The 21,657-nt window shown below is 38.0% G+C and overlaps 1 protein-coding gene across 1 annotated transcript in view; it reads left to right on the plus strand.

Moving 5' to 3' along the window:
* LOC137285126 (extracellular matrix organizing protein FRAS1-like) overlaps positions 1–21,657 on the plus strand; it is a 116,089-nt gene that overhangs the window by 63,770 nt on the left and 30,662 nt on the right. Inside the window, exons 13-22 of the mRNA XM_067817346.1 lie at positions 1,060–1,207; positions 2,818–2,967; positions 6,118–6,258; positions 6,719–6,862; positions 7,251–7,388; positions 15,370–15,513; positions 19,767–19,919; positions 20,257–20,394; positions 20,703–20,843; positions 21,104–21,379. Of these exons, the coding sequence (XP_067673447.1) occupies positions 1,060–1,207; positions 2,818–2,967; positions 6,118–6,258; positions 6,719–6,862; positions 7,251–7,388; positions 15,370–15,513; positions 19,767–19,919; positions 20,257–20,394; positions 20,703–20,843; positions 21,104–21,379 (1,573 nt within the window). The remainder of the gene's footprint in view (positions 1–1,059; positions 1,208–2,817; positions 2,968–6,117; positions 6,259–6,718; positions 6,863–7,250; positions 7,389–15,369; positions 15,514–19,766; positions 19,920–20,256; positions 20,395–20,702; positions 20,844–21,103; positions 21,380–21,657) is intronic.

The raw sequence follows: 21,657 nt of genomic DNA on the forward strand, positions 1-21,657 counted from the left end.
TCCCTCTCTGTTGATGGCAAGTAAGGTTTAGTAGGAGGCAGATTGCCAGGACACAATGAGGGTGTTAAGAGTTGATGATTGGATGACCACACAAGCTTCAATGTACATTTACGGATTATACATCACAGATAAATCAGTATCAAGTTTATCTTTCCTAAGTGGCTTGTGGGAATCAGTTGAATAGAGTTCCCCTTCCCTACATTGTTACATGTTCAGTATGGTTGTGCATTGTGGCAAATTGTTTTTGAGATTCATCACATATATAGGTTGTAGCTTGATTACTTTTAATATTGAGTTTAACCATAATGAAGATGTGACTTTTACTTGGGTATTGTGGCTTGGTTGCAATAGAGAGGATGTGAAATTTATTTTAACTAATTATTGAACTGCATCTGTATGCAGATACATGTACAATGGAAACATACTCTCACAATCATACATTGGATCAGTACCATGCTGGGTATATAGCAACCTCACTCATGAAAGACTTCTGATCCTGTGAAGGTCCTGGTTGGCAACCTCACTCATGACAGACTTCTGTTCCCGTCACTCATGACAGACTTCTGTCCCTGTGAAGGTCCTGGTTGGCAGCCTCACTCATGACAGACTTATGTTCTTGTGAAGGTCCTGGTTGGCAACCTCACACATGACAGACTTCTGTTCCTGTGAAGGTCCTGGTCGGCAACCTCACTCATGACAGACTTCTGTTCCTGTGAAGGTCCTAGTTATCTTCAGTACCCAGTGCTGGTGGTAACAGGTGGCTCTCAGGATTGGGTGCTTAGACTCAGTAATTTATGTTGACACGTGTGTTGTCATGGTATCCCAATCACTAGCAATGATACTCTTGGTGTCCATCACTGAATTGTCAGGTCCAGATATTCAAACTGTCATCATATAGTTGGACAATTTCTGAGTGCCAGAATAAAGAAGGAAAAAACAAACATACATACAGATTTTATTACACACAGATTTTTTAATGCTACCATTACCTTCATATATCATATTATTCGGGTTATTAGGATGTGGTAATTGGTCATACTGTGGTCTCCAATCCCCCAGGATGGCGACAGCTGGCACCCAGGTCCCTGTACTGTGTGTAACTGTAAAGAAGGGGAGACGGTGTGCTACCAACAGAACTGCCCAGTGTGCCATCCAGGCAGTTACATGTCCATCCCTCCAGGACAGTGCTGTGGAACTTGTGAACAAGGTAGGTGGTGGTCAGGTCCAGTACTGAAGGTGCTTCTTAGGGGCAGTAGATGAGACCCAATTGTTCCCACAGGTGGCACAAACACGTGTGATAGATGTGTGGTATGCAGATGGTGACAGATTGATGGCACAGTGTTGTATATACTGCCAACACACCTGATGGTTCCGTGTAATATTACTGTTGGACAGAGAACCATGAGAGAAATGTCTCATTAACAAATCATGGAAAACAGGTGCTTGTGCTGGCCTCTACTTTACCATGATATCTTTGCATGTCATTCATGAATACTACCCAGAAGAAGTTGGAGAACACTACTTCTTTCATATTGCACTATTGTTAGTCTGTCATCCATGACCTATTAACTGTGGTAGAAGGAAGAATATAAGGTGTTTTTAACATCTTCTGAGTAACATATATTGTATTCGTGTGCACATCACAATGTCAGCAGTTGGTTTGAAAGATTGGATAGGAGTCAGGACTCAAATGGAGACTTTTCATGTGATAGGTACAAACCATGCACTTAAAGATATATTTTGTTACAGTGTAGTTTCTAGCCTCTGTGAACGCAGACAAAACTGTTCTACCTCCACTGTAGCTAATGACCACAGTGATCTGGAGTTTCATGTTATTGAAAGGGTAACTGCATGCAACAGACCTGTTGACTTGAATGGATACTCATGTACATCAGAGAAGATGTGGATCATGTATTACCAGTCACACACATTCACCATCAAATTAGTTCTGTCATTATGGACCAATCTCAATGATATTTGAATGGCCATTAAACAGCATGTACAGCATGGAGAACTTCTTGAGACATGCTTCTTCTTGCTGCTGGTCAGGGTTACTCAGTGTAATGTTCTTTATTGGTTATCATTGTCTACGCAAGCACAAGTACGCCTGTTGGATGAACTGCTTGTCATGAATACAAATGTTTAGCTGGAGTGGGTATTTGTGTACTGATGATTGTGTCTGTTGTCTTTGCTTGTTAGTTCTCAGTACATTTCAGTGTACGTTACTTTGTTAATGTGGGTTAATCTGTTCCGTATTTAATATTCATTTTTACTTGTATAGATGTACAAACATTTAAGTGAATAATGACATACAAGGGAAATAATTTAATGATATTAATTAACAACAGTTCAGTGACACACCTGACTCACACAAAGAGATAAATATCTGTTTTCTTTTCCATTCCATTATAAATTTTGAAAGTCAGCAGGCAGAAAGGGATGCTACATTAATGAAATATGAGTGTAATTAATTCTTAAGGCCCTGAAACATTTGGCAGTGCATGTCCATTCCGCTACCACAGAGGGCTTCAAGCATAAGTCATTTTATAATGATGTCATCTAATTCGAGTGTGACGTCTTCCCAGTCTTACACCTGTCAGGAGTTCATGTAGAAAGAGAGTCCAACATGATATTTCTGCTAACATTTGTCTTTTACAGTGCTGGTAAACATGTTGTGCTTTTAGATATGCGTATGTTATTGAGTATTCATTGCCCAGAAATTGAACATGTGACAACACAGGCTGTAAAGTATATTATATTTCCAGGCATGAAATGCTCAGTAACAACCACACATCTAACTGCAAAGTTTCCTTCCAGTGGAATGTGCATCCAACTGTAGTCATTGTTTGCCTGATGATCCACAACACTGCACACGGTGTAAGGAGTTTGGTAAACTGGCACAAGATGGCCGCTGTGTTGAACAGTGCAACAATGGATTCTATCCAACAAGGGAGAACACCTGTCAAGGTGAAATGATGGCAGTATACATAACTGTGTGATGTGTATCAGTATTTATAGTGTGCTAAACTAACATACGGGACAGTACTTTTACCAGCTTTACAAACTACTGGCAAACAAGGAGAAGTTAAGCACCAACCTGACAAGTGGCTTATATTAGTATGTATGAGTGCCGCCATCAAGAACTTGCCATTGTATGTGATTGGGCCGCAGGCTGGCCATGAGCAAGCGTAGTGTATTACCAACTTGGTACACCGACCATGTGAGAGTTCCATGAGCAAGGCATGTACAGTTATGTGCTGAATCAATTTCATCATCATGCACTGCTTGTGCAGCAGCCTGCATCCTCTGTACCTTTCAAAATGGGTTCATTGCCATGCACTGCCTATTTCTCGTAAACATGTTCTCTGTGCTGTTACAACTCGTCCTTGTTTGCCAGTAAGTGATTTAAAAGTCATCAGCTTCATTTGATAGTTCAGGTCATAGAAACCTTTAGAGACAGCTTGCTATCTTGTATGTAGACAAAGTATTTTGAGATAAATTAGGTTTGCAATTTCTATTTGTAAGATACATTTCATACATGGGTACGTTATGTAAAGACTGGCTCTGTTGTTGTCTCCTGTGGTACTTGATAATACTAAATGTGGCATCACAAATCATCCTTACTTACTGCAAACAATAATCAAGCTGTAGTCCATAAGCATTTCATGTCTCCATGTTTTTTCTAAATGCCTATCAAAGATTTTATCCAAAATGCTGTCAGTTATTTTCATCTTGCTAATTTACTCACACTAAACTGATTATATGCAACATCATGTTCTAATTATGTGATTCATCATAAATTTTTAGCTGACATGTCAACAAAACCCCAATCAATGTCATTCATATTAATCAGACAACTGAACAATTGTGAAGTGTAGATATATTCTGCTTTTGTGGTATGTTACTTCAGAGACATTCCATTTCAGTTTTCTGTGCCAGTTCGTCAAGATACAGGATTAAGATAATAAGAAAATGGCAATTACAATCAGGGAACCAAATAAATGAATGTGAATACAAAATATTCCAACATATTGCTGCAATTTTATATTTTAATTGTACCACTACCTTGTACATTCAAATTCTTTACTGAAATGTCTTTTATCAAAGTAAAAAATTATATCCAGATGTATCTCAGTGCAGCATAGTATATTTTTGTGAAAGTTTTGATATTATCATTTATGACTGTGTGAATATGGATTATGATGCTTTTAGGAATGTTCCAGTAGTATCGTGGCAGGTGACACCAGAACTGAAATGGGCTTCACACATCGTACCCAGAGTTGTGCAAACATCTCATTGTGCACGAACCTATTGTTCATAATTACCAAAACAATCAGGCATTTCAAATAGTGAAATAAAGGGATTATTGGGGGAAACAAATTGATAACAAAAGTCGCATCAACTGTTTTAATCTTATTGATAAGAAAGATGTTTAAGACATTTTCTTTTGCAAGGTTTTCTATAAACGTTATTGATATATGGAAGCCATGTGCAATCTCCAAGCTTGTTCAGGCATAGTAACATAGAAGATGTGTCTCAAAGAAAAACTACTCTGATTAAAGGCACAATGTCACACCACACTTCTCTAAAAATATGTAATGCATTTGTTTTAATGATATGAATTGTCAGCCCATATGATTTATTCCCTCTCAATATCATGTCTTTAGATATTAATTAAAAAGTTTGAATGAATTTATGCAAGGTTTCATTAAGTCACCTCTCATGCTCACTACTGGCTGGGTATTGTTTCAAGCGAACCCCATAGAGTTATGTTGCTTGCAGATCGAAACCACTTAGACAAACACTGACAATACCATGTGCAGCAGTTTTTGATGTACGGGGGCAGTCACTTACATTCCATATATGGCAAGTGTGATCTGTTTAGAACAAGTTCACCTCGGAAGTTCAGTAATCGATTTGAGGCAAGTCATAAATGATAATAAGTCATTTTTTGAATCAGTAGGAGACTGAAGTGTGTGTATATGCAACTAATATATTAAACATAATCCGAAATATTGTGGAGAATGTGTGATATTGTGCCTTTAAATGTTTACACTCTTTTATCCAAGTACACTGTTGAAAGCATGTTCATTAAGGCAAATGACGAGGACATGTGTTTTGCACACCCTGTGCATGTATCCTGCCACACACTCCATTGTGTTGACTTAAGGTGGGAGTAATTATCACAGTTATTTACCAGACGTGACACCTGCCATCTATAAATATGATAATGCATCAGAGAGGTTGACTTTTGCTGAATGTGATGGAATCATAATTGCAGTGCACCTGAAACAGCAAATGGACAGTTTGCTTCAGTCATTAAATCTAATGAGAAACTGTACCTTGCGTACATTTTATGAGTAGTGGCATATGTTTGGTTTAAGCAAAAGGAAAATAAGCTGTCTTGAGGGAAACATGTTTTTGAAAGCATACAGAAGTAGGGCAAAGTGTGGAAAACCTAGTCGCTTTGAATACGAAGACTTTAAGTGATATGTGTATACTTATAAGTGTAGATGTAGATAAGTTGTATAAATACATGTATGTAGATGGTTAGAAAGCAAATTGGTGCTGTGATAAATCATTAATGATACATTCTAAATTATGCAAATTCTATATTACCAGTACAAAAATGTTAATCAGTGCATGCCACTTTAACTGCATAGAACCTTGAAGGTCTGTCTCATTTAGTGGCCACAGAAAACTTATGACCCTTACACTGAATTTGACTTCACCATGTGAAAGGAGGTGGGAGACCACAAATTCACCTAGGATCACTTGTATAAACACTGTTATCGCTAATAATATGCTATGGTACATGTAACATGAAAACATGGTCATGACTGCTTATTCTGAGCACAACTTAGAGAGATACATTCTGCCACTTTTAGTCTACATCACAAACATGTACCATCATGATCATGATCTTTCTGCTGACTGAAACAACGCCTGCAAAATGAAAATTCAGTTTCAGTAAATACATGTTTTTGTAACAACTTGAACTGAAGATTAAATATGGCTTATCAAAGAGAAAATTAGGAGTATTTCTGATGAAAATCATGTCAGATATGAGGCTATCTTGCAGTACTGTATTATAACATATTTTTCCTCAATTGACAGCATGCCACTCCAGCTGTGAGTCGTGTATTGCCCAGACAGAGTTCCACTGTGCCACTTGTCCCCCGGGACTGCTGTGGAGGGACGGTCAATGTGTGGACCAGTGTGGACCTGGGTACTACCTGCATAATGGACAGTGCCTTGGTAGGTGTACCACAGTGTATATTGTTACTGCAGTGTCTAATTTAGGGACATGTAATGAGGATAGTCCTAGAAAGGAACATTTGAGGAATCAGGAACCATTATGTCTCGTAAGTCCTATTGCTGAAAGAGGGGATGACAAAGGGCTGCCTGAGCTGAGAAGGAAGAGGATTGATATGATAAAACATATACTCAAGGGTTTGTATTTGAGATTGTACAAGTGAACTCTGTATATCCTCATATTTTACCCAGGGTTCCCTTCATTTTCAGTTTTGATGCATGGGATGTACCCTTGTGAAAGTTGCTGCACTTTGTTTGGCAGAGTTGCTTGACCTTAGCACATTGGCATCCTGTGATTAATGATGTATTCAGAATAAAATATTAAATTCAATTTTAATTGAGGAACTGTGTTTAGTTCTGCTATTTTGGAATAATGGAACATTACTATGCTGTCTAATTACAGGATGCCACCAAACCTGTGAGACATGTGTTGGATCAGGACGAAGTCAGTGTGTGTCTTGCTCCTATCAGGGACATGTTCTGTTACGAGGCCGATGTGTTGACAACTGTGGGTCTAGATACTACCTCAAGGATAGGGAATGTATAGGTAACTATATTTGGAAACTTTCTAAACTCACGTTAGACATTTGCGGCAGTGTGAGATATGTTTTCATGATTAGTGTTAAATATTCCAGCCTAATCTTTGACATACACATGTTAGCAGTTAATTGTTTCAAAAGAAAATCCTGTTTCTCGTGCATGTAGGCACCAAGGTAGTAGACACTAGTGCTGTAAGACACATTTCTATGCTGCCTTGTAAAACACTGTTAGGGACATGCAGATCATAGAAATTTATGATTGTTGACTAAATGTTGTTAAATTATCATTTCTTGTTCTTCCCATCAACGATTCTTTTAATTCAGTTACTTGCAAACCCTGCACACTTTTATCAATAGCCAGTCTCTGAGATGGTTCATGATGTGGTTACGTTGCAGCATGTCCACCATACTGCAGGACTTGTCTGCCGGACAGCCCCAACTGTGCCACATGCCACCGAGGCTACATGCTGCAGAAGGGCCAATGTTTTGATTCCTGCTCCCGCGGATACTACCAATATCGGGGCATCTGCACAGGTAACAAATTGTACAACACTGTCAAGACCATACACTCTACTTAAGATTCAGCAAATATTTCAGTGACTCATAACATGATCAGAGCTTATCTGTTAAAGGTCACATGCAATGCAAAACACAACTTTGCAGATTCTGATATCTTTTGGTCTGGACTTAAAATAACAAATTAACAAAAATGAAAAGTCAGCTTATAAACTTGAGAAAAAATGAGATGGGGAAAATCCCCGTAAGTTCAAATGGTTCACTAATTTTCCCTCAGTGGTGGGAGAGAAAGTGGTTTCAACAGGTGTGTTGTGCTGCACCGCATAATCATGCATAGTGATTAGGTTTGAACCAGCTTGAACTGGGGAAGATGACTAATAAAAACACAACAACTGATTGGTGCAAAGATTTATTGGTGGAGAACAAACGATGTTTCTTGTGATTACAAGCATATTGGTTTTGCAGTAAGAAAAATACAGTAGTATAGAGAGTGATTGTTTTGGATCACATGTTTCTCAAGACCCCAGTTTAAATCAGGCCCATGAGAAGGACCTTTTCCAAAACCATCACTGTCTGTACTACTGCAGATGTGCATGCAAATTTTCTTTAAAATTGGCCGAATAGTTTTAGAGATATAAACTTCAAAGTATGGGGTTGGTGGTGGAAAAAGTTGTTACTAAAAATTGACGACAATGTTTTTCAGATGGACTTTGAAAAAAGAGAAACAATTGGTGTCAGACCAAGCTGCACGCTTTGATGTACCGAGAAACAATTGGTGTCAGAGCGAGCCCCACACACCAAGACAGTGTTAGCTTTATAAGAATCTTATTTCCGTTTGGGCAACCTGTTTTTTCAGCAACCACAAACTCCATTTTTCAACCCTGCACCAAAGCTGCTCGAACTGTACATGATCGCTGATAACTGGTTTTGGGCCCAATGTTCAAATTATGTAGCATGAGAATTACTAATTTCATTGTTAAAAATTGCTCAGCTTGAAAACTGAAAAGTTTTAATTCATGTCTATGGAAACATAGAAAACATGTTGTTTAGAATGCATGAAATGGGGCTATCATGCTTATTGTTAATTAAACAGGTATACTGCCATTGAGATTTACTGTGGGACACAAATAGATACAAACAAGTAACCTGAAACATCATTTTTGACAGAAATAATTTCTAAACAGCATATGGTGTAAAAATACCTAATATACTCAGTCCAAGGGAAAATGAACCCATACTGGTAGAAACCTACACATCCCATGTGGACAACTTAGGAGTGAATACCCAGTGGTTCCAACAGTTGTCTGGAACACTTCACCTTGGTGCAACATTGTAACCTAATACCAGTGATGGTGCTTGTCAGTTACAGTAATCCTACTTTTATTGGTTCCTCTAAGTCTTTAGCTGGTGTCTTAATGGCACATTTTCAAGTGCTGGTTCACGGTTGGAGGATCAATTACTGTTATCCTATAATTGCCATAGAGATGGTTTCTCACATAGGCTGTGTAAAGAGGCAAGTAGTTCTTACAAGTGCAGTGCTGAAAGTAACCTAATGTCTAGTCCCTAAAATAATCTACTGTAAAAGAAACTGCTACTAAAATATTTTCTTAAAGAACGAATGAACTCAATTTTTTAGTACTTTTTTTACCACTACATATGAAAGACTTCTGGTTAGTCATAAACGGAACACCATTTTTTTTTTTAAAAAAAAAAAACTTGTGGTTAATTAATACCAAGCACTTAAAAGTTGCTAAAAAGCAGTCTCTCTTGCCCGCAAACGAAACCACAGACAGGTTACGTAACTCTGTCACCAGAGCCCTGCAGTGACGTCATAGAACTATTTTCAATTAGTTGTATGGAAAATGTGTAGGAAGCTCATCATTTTGCTGATTTCTCGACATCACCAAAGACATGCCGAATTGTTGTGTTTCCGTCATTTGCTACTTGGGGTCGGGTGATGGTGTCACTATGCACAGATTTCCACCGGACCCTGTATCTTTTGCTTAAATTGGTTGTTTGTGTGTGCGAAGCAAACGTTTTGGAAGCCTGTGGTGTATACTAGATCGGATGGTTCGCCCCCTACCACGCTTCCAGGATAGAAAATGGAGTTTATATCGAGTTTATAAAATCAAGACTGCTTGCTACACATTGCTGACAGAAAGGATTTTGCATGAATATAACGCTTTCTTCCTCGGAAGCGAGGTTGTAGTCGAGGTGACAATATTATCGTAAGTAATATTATATCGACCCTCCACCTTGCTTCCAAGAGTGAAATTGTTATGTTGTAAGCAGTGTCATGCAAAATCCTAAAGCCCATCAATAAAATACATATTTTACTACCAGTGAAAAGTAATGCTGATTTTGTAAGTCTGTGAAAGCAAACTTAAATAGCATTTATCCTCAGAGAGGGCACTGTCATTTTTGTAAGTCACAGACTAAAGTCAGTTAGAATTATTGAGATAAAGGTTTGTTTTCGTCAAGTTAGAAAATCAAAACTACTTTCTACCAGTAGCTAAATATGTATTTGAATCATGGCCTAAAGGAGTTTGCATGACGCAACTTGTGACATAACGACTTCTTCCACGGAAGCAAGGTGGGGGTCGAAGTGACATTAGTATTGCAAGTAATATTATGCTGCCCTCCACCTCACTTCCAAGAGTGATATTGTTATGTTATAAGCAGTGTCATGCTAAAAACCTATTGTCCATCAATAAAATATATATTTTGCTACCAGTAGAAAGTTTTGATTTTGTAAGTAGGTGAAAACAGACTTAAATAGCACTGATCCTTAGACAGGGCACCGCCAGTTTTGAAAATCGTGAAGTCACGGACTAAAGTCCATTTGAATTAATGAGATTATGGTTTGTTTCCATCAAGATGGAAAATCCAAACTACTTTCTACTAGTAGCTAAATATGCATTTGAATCATGACCAAAAGGAGTTTGCATGACACAACCTGTAACATAACAGGAGCGAGGTTGGGGTCGAAGTGAAAATACTGCGCGATAAATTTCTTCACTTGCTAAATTTACTTGGTTTGTAAACGTTCACTCACCAGTATGTAGACACTTGTCAATATATGTCTTTATACTTGGTCTCATAAACCTAATTACTTTATGATCATACTTGTATGCATTGTGAAAATAAATATAAAGAAGGAATCTTCGAATGTATAACAGGAATGTAATTTCTAGAAATTTTCTAGTTTGCCTATATGAGTCATAATTCACACACAGGCCCTAGTGTATGTCGTCTGTATCATTACACTTCACGATGAAAACAATGATTCTGTTGAAAGCTATGACAATTTTAATATAAAAAAATGCAAGTACATGTATAAACATTAAAACAAATTAAAGTTATAGGAGCAATGTCAGGCTATTACGTTGTTCGAGGGAAGTATCCATCAATATCCACAAAAACGAGTGATATATAATTCGTTTGCAGATTTCCCAAGTGATGTGTCTTTTAACAGTCTAATATACGAAAACGTGATGTATCATTTCAGGTTTTTCACATTGCTGTTTAGTCTCATTGGTCACCCAAGATAGCACACCTGGCAACTAATTGCATGATGTGCGTCATTCTTTTGAAAAAGTAATTTAGTTAGCCAATAATGAGGAATCAGTCAATGTATTGGCGGTTATTTCTTTGAAAGAAGGATGTTGTTTTTACATAGACACAGACACGACAGTAAACACTACCTTATGACAAATTCCCATTTAAATCTGCATAAAAGGAATTAGTCAATCAGCGTGTTATCGGTTAAACCTTTGATCGATCCAGACACAAGAAATGCCAAATGGGGACCTTTGTTGGGTAATCTAAGTGGCGTTACCACTAATTATACCCGTTATAAATTCATTAACTGAGCATTAAGTGAATGATGACAAGTAATGTGTAGGTTTATACCTCCTAACACGGATTACAACATAGCAACACCAAGTATTTTGACAGAATCGTCCATGAAAACAAGGGTTGTAACTCAGAACTTAGGCAAAGCAGGAGACAAAACTAAATGATAGTAGATTGTGAGAACATATAGCTTTCATTTTTCATAACAGCTGTCGCGATTTCAGGTTTGTAGAAACCTGTAAATGAAATAGTTTAGCCCCTCAAATGTAGATGAATTCTGCATAGACCATCACATCTATACCTACTATTACGTGCTGGAGACGCGCAGCTCCGATTAGTTGAAATTTCGTGTGTGGCTTAGAATTGTGCACTGTTGTCAAAAAGGTTGATGTAAGGTAATTAAAGATCGAAATGAGCAGTTTTAATGACGGGGTTTCATTTATAACAATGTCAGTGAGTGATTTATGCATTTGCACCCCCTTGAGTATATGTGATCTTTAAAATATGATGAAAAGGAGACCAAAGACTTTCCTCTTTTTCAGAAACTGAAACTGTGGGAATGTAGACTTGCCACATATTCTTTACTCGCATAAGTGGTACTGGGTATATTTATTCAGGTTCTGTATGACATTGTGCTCAACACTCATATAGGACTTGGGTCATTGACCCCAGAATAGTGTTCATTGTCACATACTTCTGATATCTGATCTGCCATTTCACCTGTAGACACACCAGTCTGAGTGAGTGAGTGGGAATGAGAGTGAGTGAGTATAATTTTACTCCACTGTAATGTTCCTGCAGTGTTGTAAAAATCTCTAGAAATATGCTTCACATTATGTGCCCACTCTTTTGCTTGACAGGTGCATGCTTTAACAGCTACAACAGTCTGAAGATCTACCATTGTATCAAATTAACTAGTCTGTCTCATAAACTGCCTAATTGTCCCCTACCACAACGTGGAACAGGGGACCATGTATTCAGCAGCATCCATGCATACATACGTCTGTCCTATTTCTTGTTAGCGCGATATCTCATGAACTGAGGTACTGAATGTCTTCAAAATTGATTACAGCCTGCATTTGGGGATTACACAGAAACCAAATGATTTCATTGATGTTGACCTTATTTTCAAGGTCACCACGACTGACCACTCTTCAAACTTTTGTTAAAGCAATCTCATGAACTGTTTTGCCAAATGTCTTCAGATTTGGTGACAACCTACATTGGGGGAATGCGCAGACACCAGTTGATTTTGTTGATCTTGACCTTATTTTCATGGTCTGTGACTCGTTGACCACTCTTTCAACTCTTGTTAACACAGTATTACATGAACTGTGGTACTGAATGCCTTCAAATTTGGTGACAGTCTTACACAGAAATCGTTTGATTTTGTTGAGCTTGACCTTATTTTCAAGGTCACGCCGACTCTTTGACTGCTTTTCAAACTCTCATGAACTTTTGTACCCAATGTCTTCAAATTTGGTTACGGCCTATATTGGTGGATTACGCAGACTATAGTAAATTTGAGTTACCTTGCCCTTATTTTCAAGGTCACTGCAACTCTTTGACCACTCTTCAAACTCTTGCTAACGCGATATCTCATGAACTCTTTACCCAATGTCTTCAAATTTGGTGACAGCCTACATTTGGGAATTAGACAGACATAAGTTGATTTGGGTTACCTTGATCATATTTTCAATGACCCCAACACTTTGTCCACTTTTCGAACTTATGTTAACACAGTATTCCATAAAACATTGCAACCAATGTCCTCAGTTTTGTTGACAGCCTTCATTAAGTGATTATCCAGACACCAGTCATTTCATGCATCTTGTCTGTAACCAAAAAGTAAAAAGTAGTGAATATGTTATAAATATTTGATTCTTATTTAGCGGAGGGAGACATTGCCATGTTAGTGGCAAACATGTTTTCCTTTCTGTTCATCCCTTTCAGCAATGTTAAATACCAAGTTGAAGCAAGTTTTGATTTTGCTCAAGTTCTGAATCTCCCATTTCACTTGGACATCTTTTTCATCCTTTTCAATTTAAAGGAATTATTTGTTTCTATCAAAATTATGTATATTCAGAAGCAAAACATTATCTTTTGAAAATAATCAGTAGTAGATCTATGCGAAGATTTTGAACAGTTGAGAATGAATGTCAGTATGTCTCACATCACAAAGTTACGGTGACTGAGACAACACGAGGCCATGAGAGCAATATGAGGTACAAGAGGAGTATTGTACACATATGTTAGTGGTTTCATGCAGATTACCCCGAGAGTACTGAACATGATGTCAGGCTTCCAGTCCCAGCACAACTACACTGGGTGCACATAGTAATAGCTGGTATCTAGTTTCCCCTTATACACAGCCGGTATTCTGTTTCATGTGTTACTCCACCATATTACTCGGTCATGCACTCCAGCTATTCACAGAGTCAGCTCTGTGAATACTTGACTAGACAGTCAAGGTGTCACCTGTTTGAAGGACAGAATTGTCCGATGTTCACGATGTTTGAAGGGAACCAAGCATAAATGTGCCCAGACAATAGATTAGGCCCGATAAAATTGCCATTGCAGACAGATTGATTTTGAGTCATTGACATCACCATGCACAGTTTCTTTGTGTTGGGGAGTGTTTTACTGCTCCATGCATAGAACACTATTGACTGTTAAGTGAATGAGGTTTTACTTTGGGGTCAAGTCAGTATGGGTGGAGATTGTATGGATGTCAGTTGAGTTCAGTTATTTCCTTTCTGTATTGCAGAATTTAGTTAAGCTGATCTCACCTGTCAGGAGGACATATACACAACAATGCATTACACCTTGTGATATATTGTGAATCCAGTCATAACAATATATTGTCACAATACTGTATGTGTATAATGATGAAACATAGACCCAAGAAGATGCTGCATATTATTTCTTGAAATGGAACATGTTACCTTTATTTTGTTAGGTTGTAAGGTATTACTGCATTACGCTATGGGGATGTAATACTGTGGAAGCTGTCTAAACTGGTGCTCACAGGCACTGAAGGAATAATCCAGTTTAGAGGAAGTGCTGGATTGTAGAGCTGATGTTAAATGTACAAGTCATGGATTGGGCTGAGATATTATGCCAGTGCTGACAACTTGCCAGATGCCGGTTTTGCCAGATGTGGATTGGACAGATGCCAGTTTTAGCTTCCTATGTATTGCATTCTTTCTGGCATTTATGACTTGAATCATTTGTTGCGTTTAAGAATTTACTGTGACAACAATGTAAGAAATCCCCTTGTGAACCAGCAAAACAGAACAAAGACAAGTTTAAAATATTCAGATATTATTATGCAATGAGAGCAAGGTATACAAAGTTAGAAGTCAATATAACAATACTGATTACAAATACAATTCAAGAGAGAAAAAATCTAAGTCAATGAGTCACAAAAATACAATATATCAAACTCACCAAAGTCTTGTTTTAAGAGAGAATCAACTGTGGCAGAATGTCAACACAGCGATCGGTGTGACAGCAGATACTGTAGGACAGGCGGTGATGGGTTTTGATGATCAAATTTCAGAAAACCAGAATGCTAAAAGTGTTGACCAGCTATTAAACCGAAATGTGACCCATCATATTTGATATTCAAAACACAAAATGTTGTGACCCAATAATAATAATTGCTTAATTAATAACAAAAATATACAGAAAATGCATACTCGTAACACATTTCATTACCTTTGGTGTTAACTGGATGTTATCAAATACCTTATCATATTGTCAAAAATAGGTCAAGTAAATAGTAGATAACTAACCGGTGTTTGAAGTTCAGATATCTCTTTCCAAAGAACTCTTTCCTAAGCTGTATGAGAACTAATTTGTATTAACTGAATTCACACAACCAGGATTGAATGTGCTTCTGTGTTTGTTCTGAAACTGGATACGTCAGCATATAGAAAATATTAAGAATGTACCAAAATGTTTCTACAATCCTATTGTAATGACGTGTGTAGAAATAAATGAGTTACTATATTTTTTATATGCATGTTTTTATACCCCGAGCAAAAAAAAAAGCAAAAAAACATTTCCTTTTTAGAGCTGAACATGGTTCATTACTGCATACCTCATTTCTTTGCTGAAGTGAACTGTTATACACAAACAGAATGCCACCCTGGATGTTTGACCTGTGACGGAGGTGGGGAGAGTCAGTGCTTGACCTGTCCCCGGGGCTACCAGCTGCAGGGCGGGGCCTGTGTGTCCGCCTGTCCCACAAGGCAATATATGGAAACCGATGGCAGTTGTCATGGTAGGTGTCTGAGGATCCACTGTAACTTGTTATGTAAAGACAATACCCAGCTAACACGGGACGTTCCCACAACGTTATGTTTACGTCAGGGTTTGGTTACGTCGGAAAATGACGTAACTAGGACGTTATTAGAACGTCCTAGGATAATGTCATATCACAACCTTGCCACAACGTTACACATTACGTTCTCGCTACGTCCTTGCAACGTATTTTTCATACTTTGGTGTAACGTACTTGTAACGTTGTGAGGACGTTCGTTTCATATATTTTGTTTCCTTGACCTATTAGAAGATGTTTGTATTTGCAGTTGACCATCTAATTAGTTATCAAGACGATATTGAATCTAGAACAACTTTTGAATAAATTTGTTTTGTTTGCTTTGTTAAATGCGTTCAACTGAAGCAAATATATAACTTCACGTTTGAAGGTTATGAGAATGTCATTTACAGACGTTGTCACAACGTTACACTTCACGTAACAAGGACGTCCTAATAGCGTGTATTTCAGACCAAAGTGCAACGTTTGTATAACGTTGTGAGGACGTTTTGTCCACGGCTTGCCAGTGCTGACCAGTTGGAAAATCGTTACATCTTATTCTCCTCATCCCGGAGCTTACTTGATGGAATATCATATTTAACAGGATCGAAGCATGTGATATTTTCTTTTTAAATTACCATATAGATCTATCTCTTCAGTATATAATGAAGTTTATTCATAGTATTTACCTTATTTTTGTTTCATACAATTTATTATTATATTATACACTTATTGTTGCGCTCTTGACTTCACTCATTTCAGGGAAGTTATGAAACATGTTTCCTTCTAGATCTTTTAACCCACAAGATCCAAATTGAGGCACATTGCACATGACTTCTTCATGTGACGTCATTGCCTGTACGAGCACTTTCCCACTCGCTGACATCACAGTTCTCGCGCGGCTGCCAGTCCTACGTGTACAGGGTTCAGTGTCTGTTCCTCACTTTTAAAACGGGCTCATCACCATAACAGTGAGTATTTTGTTTATTGTTTTGTTTAGATTAGTAAATTATATGTATTAATTCAGAACGTACTCATTAAGAATAATGAAACTGACTCTTGATTAGATCTATTTACTTGTCCTACTTTTTACTGAAATCCGAAATTCACAGCGTCATTTGATATATTTTTTGAACTGGTAAAACGCGGGTAATTACTCTGAGTTCTGAATTTCTAAATAGCATATTAATGCTCACTGACATCAGTTTTGCATGAAATCACCAATGATAATTCTGAAACTTGGCCGATGAACCTAGAATCGGCTGGGATGTTTTCGAAAATACATGCTAACATTAAGTGCGTTTCCGCCATTTTGGATACTGAGTAGTGTTTACATACCATATCGTACGTGGATTCAGGGTAAGCGATTTTATTCTTTGAGTGTTTCTGTTTGAATAATGTTTACATAAATATTGTAATATTGAGTGTAGTATACCACATCTGAAACCGTTACTTGTTACACAAGTGTTATTAAACGTAGGCATAACTGTCGCATACTCCAAGGCTGTACGGAGGGCTAGGCACACGGATGTAATTCTATCCTTCAAAGAGGCAAGTCTAGATAAGAGGACATTTCTGCCTTGTGCAAAACCATTCCCCTTCCCTCTCCCCACCCACGTGGTTATCTTTTCTCATACGCTTCTCTTGCCATAGTTGTCCGAAAATTTACTAGGGTTATGTTATGATGAAGGTTGATAGATGAATATATTATCACTAACACTGAAATATCGATATTTATTAGGGAAATAATCTATCTACGGTAAAGACATTTCTTGATACCATGCACTATTGCTTAACCCCTCAAAACTGGCTTCATCGTTAATGTCGCTTTTCGCGATTCGTTATTTGCTGTATGTTTTGAAATGCGAAAATCGGATAATTACTGGGAGTATTGAATTTCAAAAATAACATATCACTAATATCAATTTTTCGTGAAACCAGTAATGATAATTCTGAAACGTCGCCGCTGAACCCAGAAACAGTTGGGATGTTTTCGAAAACACACTTACACAAACGCCAAAATCCGCTTTCCGCCATATTGGATAGATCTAGTGTTTACAAAATCACGTTTCGTTTACAAAATCATGTATTGAGACGTCTATTTCATCATGTATATTCCATTGTCAGCTGCGACAAATGCATCATAGATTTCCCCATATATTTTAGAATCAAATTACAAATGGGCTTTGTTACCAATACCAAGGGTCTGGATAAAACGAAACGAAAGATACTGGGCATGAAAAGGAACGCTGTGCTCGAAAGACTACGCTTGTGTGAAATGAAAAAGAAAAATTCCGATTTTACACCACGTAGCATTTTCGGAAAATTTCAGACATCTACACGTCTAATCATTACTTACAATGGCTCAATACGCTTTGAATATTCAGGGGAAGAGTATCGTAGCAGGAAATAGCAGATTAAAAATAGATACGATGCAATCATTTGATCATTCATAAAAAAAACTGTCGTGTCAGTGCAGCGTGACACCATGACTGACGCAAAATCACCACGGCATTTCTTGCTTCTTCCGTCATTTACAATGTATACGATAAAAACATATAACAATACACAGATGGTCAGAATAATTCTGATTAATTACATCTCACTTTCATGTACAAAACATCCCTAAATCAAGGAAAGAGTGCTCGCAAAATCTTGTGTACCCATGTCAGCGAGGCCGCTATTTTGAAATAAATCGGCCCTCGATAGTGATGTCACACGTAAACAACGTTGCACATGTTAGGCAATTTCTTGGAGGTGAAGGTTGGTTGAACAAGAGTAAACACAATGGCCATATCATTCCGACTGCACTTTCAGCATTTAGATTTATATTTTCCGTTCAGATACTTTTTCATGAAAATAATTTCAGTATCTTCATATATCCTTGTTCATCCTCATATCATATGTGGATATAGGGTATGAGTTTTCATTCATTGAAAGCTTTTGATTGTTTGAATATTTACACGGGAAGTTGACTCAGTAAGTGTACTATAGGATCTATCACAGTCTATGCCTCTACACAACTGTTGGAGGATCACATGTAGCCATTACTGCAACATGTTCTTTAGTTCCTGTGATGTACAATATTCAATATGCTGGGACAAATATTGCTGTTTCATATGAACAGACTAATAAACAGCAATTTAATTCAAAGTTATAAGTAAAACTGATAATATTAATGAAAATGATTTGTACATTTTCTGTGTAGTTTAATAGCCATATGCAGACAACAAATAAAAAACCCTCGGCATTCAGGGTGTTAAAAATGTAACGGCATGTTGTTATCTTGTGCTTTTGAATAATATTAGGTCTTAAAGATAAACTATTCTTGTTTCAGATGTACGCTGCCACTGGGGAAGATGAGGAAGTGCAAGTCTAGAATGAAACGTTTCTTAGCAATGTATTATACTGGAATAAATGGTTCAGTGTAAACAAAAGAAGAATCTCTGTTGTTTGTTACCAGGGCTCAAAGTAAACAGTTGACCTTTTTTCAGCATTCGTAATTTAAATCTAACAAAAACAATGTAAACTATGACTTTTAGCCCTGGATATTGTTATGATCATGGTGACAACAACCCAGAAACCTAATACAAATATTTTATCCTCAGACTACTGTACGTCCTGAGTACGTTACATAATGTACCCAAAAAACTATAAATAACGTTGTTACAACATTATCTTTATGACGTCACGAGGACGTTATTTTTGGGTCGTATGAACGTAGAAAATAACGTTGTGACAACGTTATGTTTATGACGTCACGGGGACGTTATTTTTGGGTCGTATGAACGTAGAAAGTAACGTTGTGAGGACGTGTTTTCGACTCCACAAAAAAGACGTAAGTGGGACGTTATATGCTGATGTTCTGGGGACGTAAACGTAACGTTGAGACAACGTCCTCAAAACGTACTTTTGTTAGCTGGGTATTGTCATTTAGTTGTCATATGTTGTATCTGAGCTGCTTATAATGATATTTTGCAGGTAAGTATTTTGCCTAGCTCAGTTATACCTCTTGTTATCTGCAGGCTATGATGATATAGCCAGAATGTTGCTGCCTCGGGTGTTAAACTCTTGCTCACATACTCTTTCACTCAAGAGTTGATTCACTTGGGCAAGATGAAACTTATGCAGCATCTTCTCTAAACTGTTAGCCAGATTTTAATATGTTATTAAGTATCTAGGTATGTGTATGAACATGAGATGTTATTATCTTTCAGCGTGTGACCCAGGATGTGCCTCATGTCATCCTGCCCGAGATGGTAAAGGTTCAGTGTGCACAAGTTGTGAAGATAGTAGACTCACGCCTACAGGGAATGAATGTGTCCCACAGTGTCCTGCTGCAACATATCTCATGCACGATCTGTGTAGAAGTAAGAAGCAATTTGTTTGGGAAAATATTTAACATTTTTGTGATATATTCATACTAAATGCATACTGAAAAATGCAATACAAAAAGCAGGTTACAAATTTCTTGAGTAATATTTTCAATTACACCAGGCATCACTGTGTTAAATATTGTACAATGAAAGTATCTTTTTAACCCAAAATAACAGTATATGTTGTCTAGTCATTGGTGAATGCCATTACTTTCAGAACTACTGGTTGTACAACCAACAAAAGCATTGGTGCTGAAAATTAGTGAAAGGATTGAAATATTCACAAAACAATTCTAAAGTCCTGTATTACATAGTCACCATATTGTTCTAGGCTGCAGTGAGCACTGTGAGAGATGTGAGGGGCCGTCTACCTGCTCAGCCTGTAGACCCCCGTATGTCCTGTATGAGGGCCAGTGTGTGACTCACTGTGGTCAAAACAGTTTCACCAACTACAAGAATGTCTGCAAGGGTATGTTGAGTCACCTGACAGAGTTATGATTAATACAGGAAAGGATGTTTGTCTTTTCTTGTCAAATAGATTTTTTTATTGGTCATAATATAATCGAGATGGCAGAAACTGTATAAGCAAGGGGTATTCCTAGAATGGTATGTGACTATATGCCACTTTCAACAATATTACAGCACTTTCCGCCTATTGTCGCCATGACAGGAATCAAACCCAGGCTTTCAGTTTGATGAACAAATGCCGTAAAACCTTGGCCACCCAACTGCCACTCAGAAGTAAGTAATGTGGGAGTTTTGTGTGTCTTCCTGCAGCTTGCAAGCGCCATTGCCTGCAGTGTTCCAGTGAGGAGCAGTGTGTGATGTGTGACAGCCGGACCTACCTCCGTCTGGGCTCCTGTGTCGGACAGTGTGGACCAGGATACATCACAGACATGGAGCTCAGGAGGTGCATAGGTCAGTCTTGCCATAATGTCAGTACCTCAGGTGGAACCCAGACTAGTTCTTTCAAACCCATTGGGTAAATAACTGGCGTTTGTTTACATTCCTTGTCCATTTCAGTGATGCTGTATTGGAATTAGAACGCTTCTTGTACCTTGGACTTTGGAATATGGTTTGATGGAAAATGACAGATATGTTTTCTGACTATGTTATTAGTTTAACTGTTATTAATTGATTGAATCAGGAGCTGAAAAATAGTAATTATTTCATTGCAGCTAATAAGTACCCTCCCATTCTGGACATTGTGAGCCCTGTGAAGACATCTGACTCTGGCATTACAACCATCCCGTCCGACCTCGTGTTTTTGGAGGACCGGGACACTAGTGATGATCTCCTGAGTGTCCTTGTAATGAGGCCACCATCGGGAGGTGTGCTAGTGAAGGCCACCCAAGGCCGAGATCAGCTGCTGGGGATGGAGGATCCCTTCAGCCTGGAAGACCTTCGCAGTGGGAAGATTAGATATGTCAGTGGACAGGACGGGAGGACCACAGGTAAGCACTGCGTGCTATTTCTAGCATGAGGGACTGAGTTTCATGCCACTTTTAGCAATATTCCAGCACTATCATGGCTGGGCACACCAGAAATGGGCTTCACACATTGTACCCATATGGGAAATCAAACAGGGGTCTTTGGCACGACAAGTGAACACTTTAACCATTAAGTTACGCCACCACCCTGTTTCTAACGTGAAACTCAAGGGATCTTGTCAGAATCCTTTTTTGAAAGTTGATGATTTGGGGTTACCTTGAATTAGTGTGTTTCTTTAATG

This window comes from Haliotis asinina, chromosome 5, assembly GCF_037392515.1.
Source record: "Haliotis asinina isolate JCU_RB_2024 chromosome 5, JCU_Hal_asi_v2, whole genome shotgun sequence".
NCBI lineage: Eukaryota > Metazoa > Mollusca > Gastropoda > Lepetellida > Haliotidae > Haliotis > Haliotis asinina.